Source organism: Papio anubis, chromosome 15 (assembly GCF_008728515.1).
Source record: "Papio anubis isolate 15944 chromosome 15, Panubis1.0, whole genome shotgun sequence".
Taxonomy (NCBI): Eukaryota; Metazoa; Chordata; class Mammalia; order Primates; family Cercopithecidae; genus Papio; species Papio anubis.
In genome coordinates this window covers 5,668,850-5,683,201 of record NC_044990.1, presented here as the reverse complement: position 1 = coordinate 5,683,201, position 14,352 = coordinate 5,668,850, and the positions used below count along the sequence as shown (strand labels likewise).

General features: G+C 37.7%; 1 protein-coding gene across 4 annotated transcripts in view; it reads right to left on the bottom strand.

Moving 5' to 3' along the window:
- The window catches only part of CDK8 (cyclin dependent kinase 8), a 152,316-nt gene that overhangs the window by 62,094 nt on the left and 75,870 nt on the right, over positions 1 to 14,352 (bottom strand). For all 4 annotated transcript variants that reach the window (XM_021929502.2, XM_009191665.4, XM_009191666.4 and 1 more), the window contains exon 2: positions 8,294 to 8,369. Coding sequence is in view for 3 of the 4 variants with exons in the window: in XM_009191665.4 (XP_009189929.2) it covers positions 8,294 to 8,369 (76 nt within the window). In the remaining variant the exon portion in view is untranslated. The remainder of the gene's footprint in view (positions 1 to 8,293; positions 8,370 to 14,352) is intronic.

Genomic DNA, 14,352 nt, shown 5'->3' with positions numbered 1-14,352 from the left:
TGGCTCACGCCTATAATCCCAACATTTGGGAGGCAGAGGCAGGTAGATCACCGAGGTCAGGGATTCAAGACCAGCCTGGCCAACATGGTGAAACCCCATCTCTACTAAAAATACAAAAAATCTATTGGGCGTGGTGGCACACACCTGTAATCCCAGCTACTTGGGAGGGTGAGGCAGGAGAATCGCTTGAGCCTGGGAGGTGGAGGTTGCAGTGAGCTGAGATCACACCAAGGCACTCTAGCTTGGATGACAGAGTGAGGCTCCATCTCAATATAAAAAAACAAAAGCCAATCTACATCATTAAATATCAATTTTTAAAAATTCATCTATCTGATTAACCAGACGACAAATCTCTGAGAGTAAAGACTTCATCCTGAGTAAGGAACTGCTGCCAGAGTAGTGAGTAACAGTGTTATGGACTGAATTGTGTTCCCCCAAAATTCCTATGCTGAAGCCCTAACCCCAGTACCTTGGAATGTGACTGTACAGTCACATGCTGCATGATGATGTCACAGTCAATAACAGCATATATAAGATTATAATGCAGTTGAAAAATTCCTATCACCTAGTGATACACAACCTTCATAATGTTGTAGCACAATGTGCATTACTCACGTGTGTGTGGTGATGCTGGTATACATACATGTATCACGCTGCCAGTATCAGACAAGTCTAGCAAATATCATTATATGCAGCACACAATGTTTGATAATAAATGCCTCTACAACTGGCTATGTTTTTATTACATTACGCTTTTTATCATTATTTTAGAGTGTACTCCCTCGACTTATTTTTTTAAGTTAACTGTAAAACATCCTCAGGCAGATCCTTCAGGAGGTAGTCTGAAAGGTACTGTTATCCTAGGAGAGGCAGCTCTACGTGAGTTTTGCCCCAAAGAATTTTTTTTTGAGACAGTCTCATAGTGCCCAGGCTGAAGTGCAGTGGCATGATTTTGGCTCACTGCAACCTCCATCTCCCAGATTCAAGCAATTCTCATGTCTCAGCCTCCCAGGCAGCTGGGACGACAGGCATGCACCACCACACCCAGCTAATTTTTGTATTTTTTTTGGTAGAAACAAGGTTTCGCCATGTTGGCTAGGCTAGTCTTGAACTCCTGGCCTCCAGTGATCTGTATGTCCACCCTGGCCTCCCAAAAATGTTGTGATTACAGGCATAAGCCACCATGCCTGGCCTCCCTGAAGACTTTCTAGTGGGATAAAATGTGGAGGTGGAAGACAATGATATTCATGATCCTAAACCTGTGTAGACCTAGGCTAATGTAAATGTGTCTTAGTTTACAAAAAGAAACACGCATTTGTATGTTCATTGCAGCACTATTCATAGTAGCATGAAGTCAACCTAGATGCCCAGCAACAGTGGACTGGACAAAGAAAATGTGGTACATATACACCATGGAATGCTACACAGCCATTAAAAAGAATAAAATGTCTTTTGCAGCGACATGGATGCAGCTGGTGGCCATTACCCTAAATAAATTAACACAGGAACAGAAAACCAAATACCACATGTTCTCACTTAAAAGTAGGTGCTAAACATTGGATAAACATGGACATAAAGATGGCAACAAGAAATACCGGGAACTACTAGAGGAGGGAGGGTGAGGTGAGGGAAGGGGTGAAAAACTATCAGGTAACTATGCTCTGTATCTGGGTGATGAGATCATTCACACACCAAACCTCAGTCACATGCAATTTACCCATGTAACAAACCTACACATGTGCTCCCGAACCTAAAAGCTGAAAAAGTAAAAAACAATTTTTAAAAATAGAAAAAAGCTTATAGAATAAGAATAAAAATATTTTTGTACAGGTGTACAATGTGTATTTTAAGTTTTTACAATAGTAAAAAAGTTCATAACGTAAAAAAGTTACAGTAAACTAAGGTTCATTGAAGAAAGTAAAATATGTTTTATAAACTGAATGTAGCCTGTATGTAGCCTAAGTGTACAGTGCTTATAGTCTACAGTAGCGTACACTAACGTCCTAGGCCTTCACATTCACTCACTACTCACTGACGCCCTGAGCAAGGTCCAGACCTGCAAGCCCCATTCATGCTAAGAGCCCTATACATATAGGTGTACCATTTTTTATCTTTGTTTTGGGGAGGGGGCGGGCTTGAACAAGAAAGAATTTGGGGTGACTCCATAAAGTTTATTAAGAGAGTAAAGGAATAAAGAATGGCTACTCCATAGGCAGAATAGCCATTTTAAAAAAATCATTTATTTTTACTGTACCTTGTCTATGTTTATTCCATATATTTACCATACCTTTTCTATTTAATATGCTCAGATATACAAATATTTAGCATTGTGTTACAGTTGCCTATAGTATTCGGTATAGCAACATGCTGCATAGGTTTGTAGCCTAGAAGCAATAGGCTACACACAGCCTGGTGTGTTTAGGTTCTACCATATGGGCTAGTGTAAGTACACTCTGTGATGGCAGAACAATGAAATTGTCTAATGACGCATTTTTTCAGAGCATATCCCGCTAATTAAGTGACACATGACTGTATTTGGAGATAAGGCCTTTTAAGAACTAATTAGGTTAAAATGAGGTCTTTAGAGTGGGCCCTAATCGAATCTGACTGGCGTCCTCCCAAGAAGAGATGATGAGGACATACAGAGAGACACCAGGAGTGCCTCTGAAATGATCATCTGATGAGACAGGAAGAAGGAGGGTATCTGCAAGCCAAAGAAAGAGGCCTCAGAGGAAACTAACCCTGGCAGCACCTCGATATTAGGCTCCTAGCCTCTGCAACTATAAGAAAACAAACTGCTGTTTAAGCCACCCAGCCTGTAGCATTTTGTTAGGGCAAATAAAGCAAACCAGTACAGTAAGTAATTATTACTACTGAATAAGTAAAACACCTTTGTTGTTGGTGGTGTTTTGTTGTTGTTGTTTTTAGGGAGACACATTAGGAGACAGGTCACTTTGGGATTAAAAGAGAATAGCCACTGAGGATTGGTGATGGAACTATCTCAGTGGACAATTACCTTGATGGAACTATCTCAGTGGACAATTACCTTGAAGTAAATATTTATACTGAAGAAATTCCAAAAGACCTGGGAGCTGTGCTGCACTTAGCAAGGCTAATATTTACTTAATGCCTACTACATGCCAGGCACTGTCCCATTTTACAAATGGGGAAACTGAAACACAAAGAAATTAAATAACTTGTTTTGGGTCCCACAAGCTAGTAAAGTGGCAGAGCCAGGGTAGGAGCCCAAGGAGTCTAGCGAGGTTGTTACTCCTCATGCATTCCTGTGTGCTTGATGCTCTGATGCTGACAGAGTATGCAGGCTTTCCCTGGTGACGAAAAGAACTTCAGCACTACATGACCCTATTTGGAGCCCAGAGCATGTAGATCCTAGTTTTTAATACTGTAGAAGTTATTTTTTGCCTTTTCGAAGATTTTGTGTTAAAATATTTTGAAAACAGCCAGGCACGGTGGCTCCCACCTGTAATCCCAGCACTTTGGGAGGCTAAGGTGGGCGGATCATGAGGTCAAGAGACCATCCTGGCCAACATGGTGAAACTCCGTCTCTACTAAAAATACAAAAATTAGCTGGGTATGGTGGCGGGTGCCTGTAGTCCCAGCTACTTGGGAGGCTGAGGCAGAAGAATCGCTTGAACCCAGGAAGCAGAGGTTGCAGTAAGCCGAGATTGCGCCACTGCACTCCAGCCTGGTGACAGAGCGAGACTCCGTCTCCTAAAAAAAAAAAAAAAAAAAAAAAAAAAAAAGACAACAAAAGGTTTAAAAATACTCATATAATAGTTTCCATCACAGAAACCATCTATGTTTTCCCAATTCTGCTAGGAGAAAAAAAAATCTTATTTTCTGAGTTCTAAGATTACCGTTTTGACTACGTAATTCACCATAAATTTAAATACAATATCACATTTAATTTGAACTTCTACAGTATAAATATATAAAAAATAAATTAATACTTCAAACTGTGTCTTCTCAATAAATATCACAATGGTGAGAAAATGGGTTTAAAAAGCCTAATATTCACAAAACTATATTGCATTCTAACATTAAAATTTCATAATATAGCAAAGATAAAAATAAATTCTAAATTTATAACGAGTATGGTGACAGTTGACTTGAAATCACTGTTAAAAAAACTAAGGAAAACAATTCCAAAATTATTTAAATATAGTTAAACCTGTGAAGCCTTTTTCAACCAAATTCTTGCAAATTGATAAAAACTGAGGTATGCTTGGTCAGGCACGGTAGCTCATGCCTGTAACCCCAGAACTTTGGGAGGCCAAAGTGTGTGGATTACAAGGTCAGGAGTTTGAAACCAGCCTGATCAACATGGTGAAACCCCGTCTCTACTAAAAATATAAACATTAGCTGGGCGTGATGGCGTGCACCTGTAATCCCAGCTACTCAGGAGACTGAGGCAGGACAATCACTTGAACCCGGGAGGTGGAGGTTGCAGTGAGTCGAGATCGTGCCATTGCACTCCAGCCAGGGCCACAGAGCAAGACTCTGTCTCAAAAAAGAAAAAAAAACTGAGGTATGCTTAGGTTAAAGTAGAGGTGAGTAGAAAAGTAAAGTCCAGAGCTTTACCTCTGCTTCCCCATTGCAACTATAAGGCAGCCTTGTGGAATACTGATGATCCCCCCATGTGCAGTTTGAAAAATGCCTACACTAATGGAATTATGGCTCATAGGAAATTTTGACAACGTGTAAGACAAACCACTTACAAAAAAATGAAGATGAAGATATGCAATGCTCTTTGCTTTTAGAAGAAGTTCTCAGAGCTCCTTCCTCTTCCCCTCCCTTCTACACTTACTTACAGAGCAAGGACTATACAGCACACCTAGCACACACTGAGGAAGAAATGTGTTGCAGTCTAGAGGGTTGGGGGAACAGATAACAAAGTAACCAGGCACACAGATAAAAAGAACCCCCTCGTAATTAGATTTGTAATGAGTGTTATATTAAAGAAACAAACCAGGTGTAATCATAGAGAGTTAATGGAGGTGAATGCTGGGGACACAGGACTTTTTCGAGGAAGAATTAAAAAATGGAAAGAGGAAGGCCTGATAAAACCTTGCCAGAAAAAATGGGAATTATTTCATTCTTAACTTTTTGTTATACAAATTTTCAAACTAAATAAAACAGAATATTAAAACAAACCTCTATGTACCATCAGCCACTCACAGCCAAACTTAATTTACTTATACTAATATCCACCCCTCCCAGCCAACCCTGGATTATGTTGAAGTAAATTCCAGTTATTGTATCATTTTACCTATAAATATTTCAGTATGTATCTCTAAAATACAAGGTCTCTTTTCTCTGACGACAAGGAAAATAAATTAGATCAGTAACAGTAAGTTATCTAGAAATACCTCACATGTTTAAAAATTAAGCAATATAATTCTAAATAACTCATAGATAAAAGGAAAATTTCACAAAGAAAACAAAATATTTTGTACCAAATTAACAGAATAAGAGAAGAATTATATGGTTGTTTTTACCCATGTAGAAAAAAAGCATTTGATAAAATTCAATATCATTTATGAAAAAATTCTTAGGAAACTAGCAATGCAACTTCCTAAACTTGATTAATAGCACCTATGAAAAAATGCGCAGCTATCATTATACTGAACAGTGAAAGTGGAAACATTTTCCTCACAGTTGGGAATAAATCAAAGACACCTGCTCTCACCTCTATTCAACATTGTGTGAGATGGCCTAACCAATTCAGTAAGAGAAAAAAAAGAAACAAAAGCAGAAATAGGGAAAAAAGTAAAAGTATCCCTATTCATAAATGACATGATTATGTAGAAAAAATCCCAAGGAATCACCAAAAACCTACCAGTGAATTTAGAAATGTCTCAGGATATATACTACACCATATATATATATTTTTTAAAGTAAATATATAAACAATAAATAAAATGGAAAGTATATCTTTCTGCTGGCTTGAAAGTCTCAATACTATTATTCTTTGAATTGATCCAAATTATAATCTCAACAAGCATTGAAAAAAAAAAACCAACTAATTAGCAGATGTAAAAATTTATATGATAATGCTAAAGAACCTAAAATACCCCAAACAATTCTGACAAAGAATAAAGCTGGTGGCCTTATACCACCTGGCTTCAAGTCTTGCTAGAAAGGGAGAGTAATCTATTGGTATAAGGCTGGACAGAGAGAACAATGGAACGAAACAGAGTCCAAATGTATACTTTCTTTTTTTGCAAAGGTGCCAAAGGAATTCTATGGCAAAGGATGTTTTCCAAAAATGATGCTACAACTGTACATTCATATAGGAGGGGGAATTCAAACTCTATATCATACCACAAAGAAAAAATAATTGAGTATATCATAAACTAGAAATTTAAAAACTATAAAGCTTTTAGAAGAAAATATTGGGAAATATTTCCACAATCAGTGGGTAAAGATTTCTTCAGCCACATACAGAAAATAGCCATAAAAGGAAAAATTAGTAAGAACTTCATAAAAATTAAACATTTCTGCTCATCTCAGATTGAAGAACCATGATCAAGTACATTAAAAGTAGGTTTTCATACTTCTTTCTGTATTTAAGTGCATTTATAGTTATCATGATATATGCAAAGATAATATCTGTTTCTGAACTGAGTTTTGTGTTTTTTTTAATAAAAAACATTTTGTTAAAGACTAATAAACAAGAGAAAAGCATGTGAACAATAAGTACGCAGCTCAATGAACTGTCACATATATAACCCGTGTAACTAGACCCAGAGCAAGATCAAAGAACATTACTAGCACCCTGAAGCTCTGTATTCCCTCCAAGGGTATCAACATCCTGACTTCTAACACCACTGACCATAGTTCAATGGCTTTTAACTCTTTAAAACTGACGAGTATATACAGAATAGATGTTGAATAACTGACAGTTAACACACAGATACCTGGTCTCAAGATCGACAAGTATAAAAAACGTATCAATTAAAAGAACTACATCTTCCAGCATGGTCTACCTTTGGTTAACAATATCCTCCAGGCCGGGCGTGGTGGCTCAAGCCTGTAATCCCAGCACTTTGGGAGGCCGAGACGGGTGGATCACGAGGTCAGGAGATCGAGACCATCCTGGCTAATCTGGTGAAACCCCGTCTCTACTAAAAAATACAAAAAACTAGCCGGGCGAGGTGGCGGGCGCCTGTAGTCCCAGCTACTTGGGAGGCTGAGGCAGGAGAATGGCGTGAACCTGGGAGGTGGAGCTTGCAGTGAGCTGAGATCTGGCCACTGCGCTCCAGCCTGGGCGGCAGAGCGAGACTCCATCTCAAAAAAAAAAAAAACAATATCCTCCATCTCACCCCTATTCTTCCCTCAGGAAGGTAATTGTTACATGCGTTCCCAAACCTGGAACTTTCCTTGTTTTTCTACTTTAGTTTAGATGTACACCCTTCTCCATTCCCATATACTTCTATCACAGTACTTGACAAGCTGTTCTTAGATTTATGAGTCTTTTTCCTCAACACAGTGTAAATTATTTTTACCTACTTGAGTTGAAGACTCACTGGTACAGAATCTAGTAAACTTGCAAAATGGTTTAACATTTCCAGGTCGTAACAGACTATTATGGGTAAATATAATAGAAGGGCTGAGAGCAACAAAAGCAAAGATTATAATATATATTCTAGAACATTCCGTGTAAAGCCAGAAAAGACACATTTGGACCCACAGTTTTGTAACAGTAAAAACTGAAGTAAAATCTCAACAAGTAATGCTCAGTTTAAATGTATGGATAATTATTAACGCATTAACCCAACGACTACTTCCCTTTGGAATAAAAATGAGATTCTTATCACAATATGGAAAACTATGCTTCCAAAATAAAAGGGTATGAATATTTACATACTCAAATGAACAGATACAAGCAATGAAAAGCAAATAATACAACCTCATTTTAATTTGACATAATTAATGACATAAGTTTCATTCTATCAAAATAAAAATATTAATTTTATATGGACTAACATGCCACTATTACTGCTCTCAATGAAATAACTGGACCCTTTACTATCAGTGACAGCTATTGGGAAAATATGTATTTATATAAACAACTGAAATTTACTTTACCCCAAATAAAGAGTTTACATAGAACTACATGTTCCCTTTACTTCTCCTTAATATATTTTCCTATAGTTGATATAAAAAATATTCACTAATTTTCAATTAATATGACAAATACAATACAGAGCCTTATATAGTTGGTACTCATAAGTCAGTTGATAATAATGATAAAAAGAACTTCACTTACTGCTATTTCTCTACATGCCGACATAGAGATCCCAGTTCCTTCTATTTGTTTTAAAGCATAGTCTTTATCATCCTTCCTGTAAAAACAAAGTTATTTTAATATATAGATAAATCTATATTTATGTGCATTTTTATAAAGTAAAATATAAATAAATATAAATCACATTCGATACACATTTGACATCATTCAATATAATCATACAATGTAGTACAAGGAAAAACTTTTTAGACAACTTAGTCCAGTCCCATTATTTGATGAGGGAAGTTAGCTTCAAAGGAATAAAAAGACTTTTCCAAGGCTCCACAGTTACTTGTGGAAGACACAGATTGAGATATAGAGCTTCTGACTCCCACTAATAAATTCCTTCTGCTCTAACATATGAATATAACACACATATATAAAATAAAACCTGCTTTCTAAAACCTATTCAGATATTAATGGGTCAGAAAACTTAAGAAATGAATGTGTCCCTAAGGCACAAAATGGTTACAATTTAAAACATGTCAATCATATTTGATAATAAATAATTTAGGTCATCTCCAAAGACTTTCAAAGACACTCGTACAACATGTGTTTACTGAACACTTACTACGTACCCAGAACTGTGCTAGGTACTGAGGATACAACAGGTTCCTTCTTTTAGAGAGTTTTCTGTGTCTACTGGCTTAAAAAGACAAGTAACCCATCATAATACAATATGATAAGTGCTATGATATGGCAAGTGCAACAGAAAAGGTTACTCAAAGGGGACTTGGTGGAGGACCCAAGCAAAGACTCCTCAGAGGCCAGTGCGGTGGCTCACACTTGTAATCCCAGGACTTTGGGAAGCCGAGGCAGGCGGATCACGAGGTCAGGAGATCGAGATCATCCTAGCTAACATGATGAAACCTTTTCTCTATTAAAAGTACAAAAAAAATAGCCAGGCGTGGTGGCGGGTGCCTGTAGTCCCAGCTACTCAGGAGGCTGGCGCAGGAGAATGGCATGAACCCGGGAGGTGGAGCATGCAGTGAGCCGAGATCGCACCACTGCACTCCAGCGTGGGTGACAGAGCGAGACTCCGTCTCCCCAAAAAACAAAAACAAAAACAAAAACAAACAAAAAAACACTCCTCAGAGAAAATGTCATCTGAGGCCTAAATGGCTGTTCTCAAACCTTTTGGTCCCAGAATCCCTTTATTCTCTTGAAAATTACTGTGGACCCTGACGAGCTTTGGTTTATTATATCTATCAATATATACCCTATACAAACTTTAAAATGGGAACTTCTAAAACTACATAAGTTTATATCCACCAGCCACCAGAGCAACGGAATAGCATCATCACATGTTGGATCATCTCTGAAAGAAATCCACTAGGCATTCATTAGAATGAGAATGAAAAAGCAAATAATATCATAGTATTATTACAAAAATAGTGTTGACCTTACAGACCCTCTGAAAGGATATCATAGATACCCAGGGGTTCCAGGATCACACTTTGATCACTTGATAGTGTGTGTGTGTGTGTGTGTGTGTGTGTGTGTGAGGTAAGAGAGGGGCAGTCACATGAAGCAAGAGAAAAAGCAATTGAGGGAGACTGGATATTGTATACAACTGGAGATGAGGCTGGGGATAAAATCAGGAACCACAACACAAAAGTCTTTTCATGCCAAGAACAACAAGAAGGGCTCCTTTAAAGGTTTTTTGTTGTTGTTATTAAGCAACAGAATATCAATTATATTTTATCTGGAAAAATGTATCTTCAGCTGCCTTGTGAATGCTTAGTGGGAGTAAATAAGGACAGGAGGCAGAGAGAACAGTTACAAGTAATTAGTATTAAAATTATTCAATGAGAGATGATGATGGCTACTGCAGAATGGTGGTTACTATAGAGAACAGACAGATAAGAAGTAGGGTCCTTTATGATTGACTATTGTGGGTAAGGAAGAAGTTAAAGACAACGATTTCTTCCACAGGCAACAAAGCAATGACAGCATTATTCACTGAAATAAAAAACCAGGCAGGAGGAAAAGCTTTGAGGGAACAGGTTGGTGATAGCTCCATTCTCTGAGTTTTGGGGACCAGTGAGACATCTAAGTGGGCATAGCTGCTGGCAAGCGGAATAAACACTAAAGCTCAAGAGCAAGCTGAAGATACAGATTTACTGGAATCAGCATGATGCAGTGATCGAAGCCATAGGAGTAGGTTCAATGAGAGCAACGAGAAGGACTGCCAAGAAAAAGATTTTCTAAATGGGCAGAATAGCAAATAGTATAGGTCTAGTAAGTTAAGAATTGAAAAGTATCTACCGAATTTAGCAACACTTAAGTCAACAATGGATAGTGGAGTAGGCAAAAATAGTTGCAGCAATGTGGTGGCAGGGTCTATATTGCAGAAGGCTGAGGGGTGAACGAGACATACGTAAACGAAGACAACATATGTAAGCAATTCTTTGAAAGCGAAAAACAAGGCAGGTGCTGTAGTAATACACAAGGTTAAAGAGCTATTATTTCTTAAGATGGAAGACACTTGAGTATGATAAGCACTGACAGAAAGAACCCAGAGAAAAAGAGCTGATAATACAGGAGAGGAGAAAAAAAATCCAGAGAACAAGCTTTCAGGGTCTTTGCTCTCTGGCTTGAAGGAGAAACATCTATTCCATCGTAATAGGAAGAAAGAACAGATAAAGGAACGAATACAGATGGAAAGAAGTTGGTTCAGAGGCAAAAAGCTGGGGGAGTTCCCATTTTGATACATTCATTTTTTTTTTCTGAAAGTGGCAATGAGGTCATATACTTTTAGTATATGAAGGGCAGAGGTGATAGGACTGGAGACTTCAGTAGCGAGATAGTTTAAGTGAACAAATTAAGCCTTTATAAAATCAATTAATTTAAGTCAATTTAATACTTTGTTATTTTAAATTATTACTAAAACGTAACATTGCTTTATCTTTGTTTTTACAACATATTTTATACCAAATCCTTACTTGGGAAAAGAAATCACAATTACAACATTATTTTTCTGGAAAAAAATTTGTTTTATAACCATCAGTTTTACAGCATATATAGTAAAGCATCATTGGTACTCATTTTATGAAAAAGACATTGAGAGGATCTGTACTTAACGTTCACTGTCTGAACGGTTTCTGAGAGAAAGAAGTAGTTAAGGACATAAAATAAAACAAAACTGGAATCAGAATAGTCTATTAGACACTTTCATGGGCAGGGTTATTGATTTAACCAGATGGTCAATCCAAGGGCATAACACATTCTATTATATCTACTGTTTAAGAATTACATCCTAGAATCGAACCCCCTACTAAGAAAGAGAGTGGTAGGAAAGAAAATAATTTAAACTAAAGATTTACCCATTCACCTCCTTAATATCCACCACCTTCTCTTGTTTAAAAATGCCCAAGGTGGTATATGACAATTTCTTCTCTGTGAACTAAAAAAATTCTCATATTCAATCAGTCTTCTCCCCTACTCCAAGAAATTACATGTTTTTTACTTTATAAAAGTAGATTATTAGAAAGAAATATGCAACGAAGAAAAATAATACCAAATAAATTATAAATGATATTTGATTATAAAAAAGGCAACCTCCTCTTGAAAATCACCTAATATAATTACAACATGATATAATAGTGCCATGTGGTTTACATGGCAAATTTCTCTCTCCATCCACACATTTTTTTAGTAAAAGACACAAAGGAGATGAAAAAGATTTGTTCACTAGTGTCAGTAATGATCCAAGGGAAGTAGGTTAAATGAATGGTTATGATACAGACTGAGTATCCCTCATCTGCAACGCATGGGATGAGAAGTGTTTCGAAATTCCAATTTTCAGGAGACTGTGGAATACTTGCCCATATATAATGAGATATCTTGGGAATGAGATCCAAGTTAAACACAGGATTCATTTTATGTTTCATATACACCATATACACATTGCCTGAAGGTAATTTTATATAACATTTGAAATAGTTTTGTGCATAAAACAAAGTTTGTGTACACTGAACCATAAGAAAGCAGAAGTGCCACTATCTCTGCCACTCCTGGGAACCATCTGCGGTTGTTTGGCATCACCATCATTCATGACTCTGAATTTATATGCTACTAGTAACTAATTATTTTCTTACACTTAAGTACTTGATAGTAAAAAAAAAATACAGCATATCGGCCGGGCACGGTGGCTCACACCTGTAATCCCAGCACTTTGGGAGGCCAAGGCAGGCAGATCACCTGAGGTCAGGAGTTCAAGGCCAGCCTGGACAACATAGGGAAACCCCGTCTGTACTAAAAGTATGAAAACTAGCCAGGTGTAGTAGCAGACACCTGCAATCCCAGCTACTCAGGAAGCTGAGGCAGAAGAATTGCTTGAACCTGAGAGGTGGAGGTTGCAGTGAGCCAGGATCGCGCCACTGCGCTCCAGCCTGGGGGACGAGAGCGACACTCTGCCTCAAAAAAAAAAAGAAGGCCGCATATAATTAATATTGTGAAAAAATGTGTTCAGGGTAATCCTAAGCAGCACAGTAGCATCACCAGAATACCTTTTCTCCCCTGAGGACACTGAATCAATGGTGTGTTACACACCTGCATTTGACTACACCCTGTCACATGAAATCAGATGTGGAATTTTCCACTTGTGGCATCAGGCCAGTGCTCAGAAAGTTTCAGATTGCGAAGCATTTTGGATTTCTGATTTTTGGATGAGAGGTGCTCAACCTGAATAGTGTTCTAAGCACTAGAGAAAGAGGAGACAACGCAATGTATGTTCAAAGTTTGAAGCTGGATAAGAGAAGGCTTCAGAAAGTCTATTTAAACTAGATTCTGAAGACTTAAGAAATTTGATAAAAATACTTAACAAACTAGGCATAGAAGGAATATCGCTCAAAATAATACAGGTCATATATGACAAACCCACAGCTAACATCATATGAATGAGGAAAAGTTGAAAACCTTTCCTCCAGGAAATGGAAGAAGACGAGGACGCTCACTTTCGCCACTCTTATTCAACACAGCACTGCAAGTCCGGGGTAGAGTGATCAGACAGGAGAAAGAAATAAAAGGCCTCAAAATTCAAAAGCAGTCAAACAGTCTCTCTTTGCTGATGATGTGGTTATATATATACACATATATACATGTATTATATGGAGTCTTGCTCTGTCGCCCAGGCTGGAGTGCAATGGCATGATCTCAGCTCACTGCAGCCTCTGCCTCCTGGGTTTAAGTGATTGTCCCGCCTCAGCCTCCCGAGTAGCTGGGATTACAGGCACACATCGTCATGCCTGGCTAATTTTTGTATTTTTAGTAGAGACAGGGTTTCACATGTCGGTCAGGCTGGTCTCGAACTCCTGACCTCAAGTGATCCGCTCACCTCAGCCTCCCAAATGATCTTGTATTTAAAAAAAAACCTAAAGACTCCATCAAAAACAACTCTTAGATTTAGCAAATAAATTCAGTAAAGTTGCAGGTTACAAAATCAATGTATAAAAGTCAGTATTGTTTCTATATACCAAAAATGATCCAACCAAGAAAGAAATCAAGAAGTCAATCTCACTTTAAAAGCTAGAAAAAAATTAAAATACTTAGAAGTAAATTTAACTAGGGAGATGGAAATCTCTATGAGAATGACTACAAAACACTGTTAAAAGAAATTAAAGATGACATAAACGAAAGGAAAAACATCCCAGGCCCATGGATCAGAAGAATCAATATTGTTAAAATGACCATACTGCCCAAATCTACAGATTTAATACAATCCCTATCAAAATACCAATGTCACTCTTCACAGAGTCAGAAGAAATAATCCTAAAATTTGTATGGAACCAAAAAAGAGCCCCAATAGTCAAGAGCAATCCTGAACAAAAAGAACACAGCTGGAGGCATCATGTTACCTGACTTCGAAACACGTTACAAGGCTATAACCAAAACAGCATGGTATCGGCAGGAAAACAGATAAGTAGCCCAATGGAGCAGAATGAAGAACTCAGCAATAAAGCTACATATTTACAGCCACCTTATCTTTGATAGAGCTGACAAAAACTTGTAACAAGGAAAAGGACACCCTCTTTAATAAA